Below are 5000 nucleotides of genomic sequence, written 5' to 3'. Positions count from 1 at the left end.
GGTGTACCCTCAAAACCAAGGGATTCACTTACAGACGTGTCACTATCGCCCGCCTCTCCCGACACACTGATGTCGATGTTCTTGTTGACAAGTGGCTGCTGCAGGAGAGCGGCGGCGGCGGCAGCAGGGGTTGGTCCAAGATCTTGGGGCGCCCCTGCTGCCCCTACCTGGCTAAAATTAGGGGCGGGCGATTCCCCATTTTTTGACTGAAGGCAGCCAGATATAATGGGGAAGTTGGGGTCAAAGTAGTTAAAGGCTGTGTTGGAGGTAGGTAAGGTGGGTTCCTCGGGAAATTGGGAGAAGGGTTGCTGAGCGAGGCCAGGAAAGGGTGGGGCATCACGAGGGAGGTGTGGGGCATTATAGGTCGGTGCTGGGGGACATATACCACCAGCGGGAAGGGTCTCCTGGCCGCTCATGGGAAAATTTACATTCGGTGGAATGTTTACATCTTGTAGTTGATGGGCGGGTTGACCGCCAGTTGTTTGCTCTGTAACTGTGTCACGTGTCAGGTCACTGATATTATTGTTTACCTGCTGTAGTTCACTTGTCGACACGGTATCAGTCGGCAGTGGTTCTGGTCCAGGCAGTTCAGAAGGCGGAGCTCCTGGACCCACTGGGGGCCGATCGGACAGCGTTTGTGGCTGTAGCTCTCCTGGAGGCAATGGGCTCAGTATCTGATGGTTACTAGGAGGACGCGAACCACTGTCAGAGCCACTACTACTAGCGCGTGTTGCTTCCTCAGAGCCACTCTGGTCGTCGGAGTGGGCTGAAGAAGAATGTCGCTGACGATATTTGCCCAGCGCACGAGACACGGCAAACTCACGTCTTCCTCCCACTCGGGAGGAGCCCGAGGGCTGCTTGGCGTCTGCATCTTTCTCTCTACTGTCTGACCGTTTCAATTCGCCCACTGTGGGGAAGAGGCTCTCAGAGTCCTGTAGGATGTCATCTGTAGTGTCTGAGGTCTGCTCTTCCATCTTGGGTGGAGACTCAACAGGCGTGCCCGCTGTCATGGTGGCCGTTGGAGCTAGGTTCTCTTTGCTGCTGCTAGTGGAGCTGAACTTTTTGGTCTGTTTCATTGTAGGAAAGAGGCTGTCAGCAGCTGTGGTGCTCTCAGACAGCAGGCTACTATTGTCACTATCATCATCCCAGATGGTCCGCTGAGGAATGGGTCGACTGATGTCCATATCAGACTGTTCAGAATCGGATAACGACCTAAGAGAAAGGCTACTGCCGCGACGCCGCGTCTTCTGCAGGAAACCTGACATGGTCGACATGAGGGAGCTGCGCTTCTTTTCCTTCCGCCTTCCCAAGGTTGTCACTTGGTAATCTTTCTTGCTCAATTCTTCTTCATGGAGTGGCCGTGAAGGCAGGCTGTGTGAGCGGGTCCTCTTGCCCATCAAATCAATGTTGGGAATCATCTTCGACATGCTGTTGAGCGCAGACTTGACACTGGCACCACGTCGAACTTTCTTGCGCTCCTCGTGGGTCGGAACTGAAGGTTTAATGGGCACTGTCTCCTGAGTGATGGATATGTAACCCGCCTGGGACACCAACACTTGGCTGTTGTCATAAAAGGTTTGGGCTGGTTGAGAGTCTTGTACCAGTTGACGATGTTCCTGTACATTCTGAGGACTATACCGTTTTAAGTTGAGTTCTAGATTGTACTTGTCTTTCTGTCTTGCCATCCACCCACTGCTGTGCTCGTGAAAAATCAGTGTGTGAGGTGGGAACAGCCTGGGTGTGGCGGCGGGAACTGTGGTAACGATCGTAACGGCTACGAGAACGGGAAGTGGGCGACGTCCCTTGTGGAGGAGCGCCCTCGGATGCTGCTGCCGACGACAGAATATTCTCCATATCTCTCAAGGAACCTGACAAGTCCTCACTTTTGAGCAGTGGGGATTCTGCTACACTGGGACCAGGCCTGTAGCGTTCCTTTGGGGGATAAGTGTTCATGTAGGCGTCAGAGGATTCATAGGCCAGATCACGCAACATGGGCTGCGCAGGGTCATAGCCATATATTTGTTTGTACCCCATGACAGTGCTGCCTTTGACGCCATCCTCCATGGGCACGTACCTGCTGACTATGTGGGACGAGGACGTGGCAGCAGAGTAGGGTGGTGGCTGTCCATAAGAGGGTTGGTACTTATACTTCATGGTATCCTTGCTGCCTGGTCCCGAAGATGGATAAAAACTGGAGGAAGAGGAATAGGAAGAGATGGAGTCCGAGCTGTCTGCACCAAAGCTGTGACGGTTCTCGGAGCGTCCTGAGTCCAGGTCAGACAAGTGGTCGAACCTTCGTGAATGCTGACCGACGAACTTGAGCTCCCCAGCAGCGTTCAGGTAAGCTGGGGCGGAGTACTTAGGTTCGTTGATATACGGTGAGGGCGGATACTGCTGCTGCTGTGGCGGCGGCTTTCCTGGATAGGGTCGGTCCAAGCCCGGGGAAACAGAGAGACTGGAGGCATAAGTATCAGCCAACGAGGTGTTGGTGAGAAGTGAAGAGGAAGCTACACTGGACCGCGAGCCGCTGTAGTAGTGAGAGTAGGTGCTGGCTGTGGGAGCAGGCGGCGGAGGTGGCGCTGATGAACTCATCAAGACGTCCTCGAAGAACATCTCCTTGTTCTTCCCGCTATTAACCCGCGCAACGGGATCAGCCGTGAGAGCATAGATGCTGAAAGATTCCTCTTCAAAGTTCCCGCTGCTTTTCCTGGTCTTGGTCCCAGCTTTGCGGGGACTGAGAGTAAGGTAGCCTGAGGGAATGTTGCCAGAAACAGCAACACCTGTACCAGATGATGGCAGACCCGAGCTCATGAACGAGAGTCGAGGGTCAGTCTTCTCAGCAGACAGTGCTGTGTTCACGATATCTGGCTTAGACGTTGATATGTGTAAAAAGGAACTCGTTGTGGTGGGCTGCGTCGCCTCCTCCGGGATGGGCGTCGTGCTGAACGCCTTCGTTTGTCCGGCCAGTGTGCCCAGCCTAAACTGGTCGTTGAGGGAGACGGAGTGCGAGGCGGAAGGGAAGCTGGCCGGTGTCGTTGTGGCGGCGATAAGCATGGCGGCTGAGGAAGCGGACGGCAGGTAGATGTCCTCCAGCCGCTCGGTGCGGTCCGCCCTATAGGGCGACGCTCGCCGGCCGGGCCGAGGGCTCGTGGGACTCTTTTCGATGCTTGAGGAGGTGCTCATGCTGCTACTCAGGGTAGAGATGCCTGAGTCATACTTGCCCATCTCAGAATACCGGATGGGAGAGGGAGTTTTCACCGTCCGGGGAGATTTAGGACTCTTTGGACTCTTAGGGCTCTTAGGACTCATGAGACGTGGGGTAGCCCTTGGACTATGGCCCAGCTCTTTCGTCACGAACGACGGTGTGGAGGGTCTCTTTCCACTGGAGCCAGGCTCCAAACCTGTGGGAGTGAGAGAGATCTTCTTGTTGCGCGGTGTGGCATCCTTTGGGCTACAGATCGTGGGGAACTGATGTAGCCATCCTGGCGAGTTCTAGAGGCCCCAAACGGTGAAGAAGATCTCATTTTCTCACTGGATGCTGAGAAGAAAGTGGGAGAAGCAGTGCCAAGGGCCTTATCACCTGATGCAAGTGGGTCAGGGGTCTTGCGTCCCATCATGCTAAAGTCAGTCATCGCAAGGGCGTCTTTGCTGGCTCCTCCTGGACCAGGCTCTGTCAGAGCAAGGGGTGATGGCACCTTGGCGTGGGTGCTGTGTCGAGGTGAACCAATCACAGAACCTGATGATTTTATCCCAAGCGCCGCCATGATCTCAGAGTCCGTGGCGTTGCTATCAGTGGAGAGCTGGGAGTTAGGGCGGCTGCGCTGGGGCTCACTCACCTTCGGTCCCAGGTTCCACTCCTCGAGGTTGGAGTCCAGGTACATCTGGCGCAACTTGACGTCGACAACAGATTCCGCCATCTTGTTGTCTACCTGTTGAGTGATGGTGACTGAGGCGGTACTCGCCGCAGCCTCGGGTTTAGGGGGAGGTCTAGGGGAGGTGGAGGTAGGTGAACCCAATTTGGGTGATGAAGAAATTAATCTCTCTCGCAAGTCGCGCAAGTTCTGAGAGTCTTTTAGCAGCTTGGCGCTCAGAGCATCTAGCTCTTTCAGCTTTCCAAGAGCAACTTTGTCCAGCGTTGTGAATTTCCTCAGCTCCTGCAGACCGTGCTCATTGATGCTCTCCCCTCGGTAGTCCTTATAGTCATCTGCAGTGTACACTTCATCCTTCTCGTTTTCTTTCTCCCGTTCCTTCTCTTTCTTCCTAGCGTCGGGAGCGTCTGTGTCCTTCTCAGTACCATCTAAATTCCATATCCTAGCCAGTTCCTGGTCTGTTGCCTCTGGTACTTGCGACAAGTTGTCGCGGTGCGCGTTGTTCAGGCTGCGGTAGAAGGCTTCGTCCGGGAGGCGGTTCTCGGAGTTGTCGTCTGTTGGGGCAGCGGTGGCGACTGGGGCTGAAACTGCTGCAGCGGCGACGGCGGCAGCGGCAGCATCGACGGGAAGCGCTGGGTCCTCCTTCTCAGCTAGAAGAGCCTGCAGATCAAAGGCGGTGTAGAACTCAAGGAGCTGCGCAATGACGGCCTGCTGTTCGTACAGCAGGATTTCCAGCTTCTCTAGTCGTTCCCACATTTTGACATATTCCTGCGAGAGCATGTCGAGGGCACGCCAGGCGTAACGCAGTTCCGTCTCAGCACATTAAGGCGCGTCCCGAGCCGCTCCATGTAGTCTCCCAAGAGCGTCTCCATACTGGCCAGGTAAGACCCCGGTCCTGCGCCCATCCCCGCCCCAAGCCCCGCCCCGGACCCGCCCAGAGCAGCAGACTTGACGCCTTTCAGGCCGTCCATGTCTTCTGGGGTAATTTATTGCGCCGGACAGGACCCAGGGCAGCCCAGGTCAGGCTGGGCCGGCACCCGCCCCCAGGGCACACATGCCATGGGCACACCAGAACCCTGTGTTGCGGCCGGCCGGCGATGGGCACGCAACACAGTTACATAGTGGAGACTG

General features: G+C 55.7%; 2 protein-coding genes across 6 annotated transcripts in view; both read right to left on the bottom strand.

The window, feature by feature from the left end:
• Positions 1-1836, bottom strand: part of LOC135109684 (protein unc-13 homolog B-like) — a 99287-nt gene extending 97451 nt beyond the window's left edge. For all 5 annotated transcript variants that reach the window (XM_064021228.1, XM_064021232.1, XM_064021231.1 and 2 more), the window contains exon 1: positions 1-1836. This exon is cut by the window's left edge and continues 1222 nt beyond it. In XM_064021228.1, the coding sequence (XP_063877298.1) occupies positions 1-1685 (1685 nt within the window). In that variant the 5' untranslated portion in view covers positions 1686-1836.
• Positions 1837-3216: 1380 nt separating this feature from the next.
• The window catches only part of LOC135109685 (uncharacterized), a 75831-nt gene continuing 74047 nt past the window's right edge, over positions 3217-5000 (bottom strand). Inside the window, exon 2 of the mRNA XM_064021234.1 lies at positions 3217-5000. This exon is cut by the window's right edge and continues 92 nt beyond it. Within this exon, the coding sequence (XP_063877304.1) occupies positions 3351-4649 (1299 nt within the window). The 5' untranslated portion in view covers positions 4650-5000 and the 3' untranslated portion in view covers positions 3217-3350.

This window comes from Scylla paramamosain, chromosome 19 (genome assembly GCF_035594125.1).
Source record: "Scylla paramamosain isolate STU-SP2022 chromosome 19, ASM3559412v1, whole genome shotgun sequence".
Classification (NCBI taxonomy): domain Eukaryota; kingdom Metazoa; phylum Arthropoda; class Malacostraca; order Decapoda; family Portunidae; genus Scylla; species Scylla paramamosain.
Note: the sequence above shows the minus strand (reverse complement) of the source record. Positions and strands in the feature narration are given on the sequence as shown.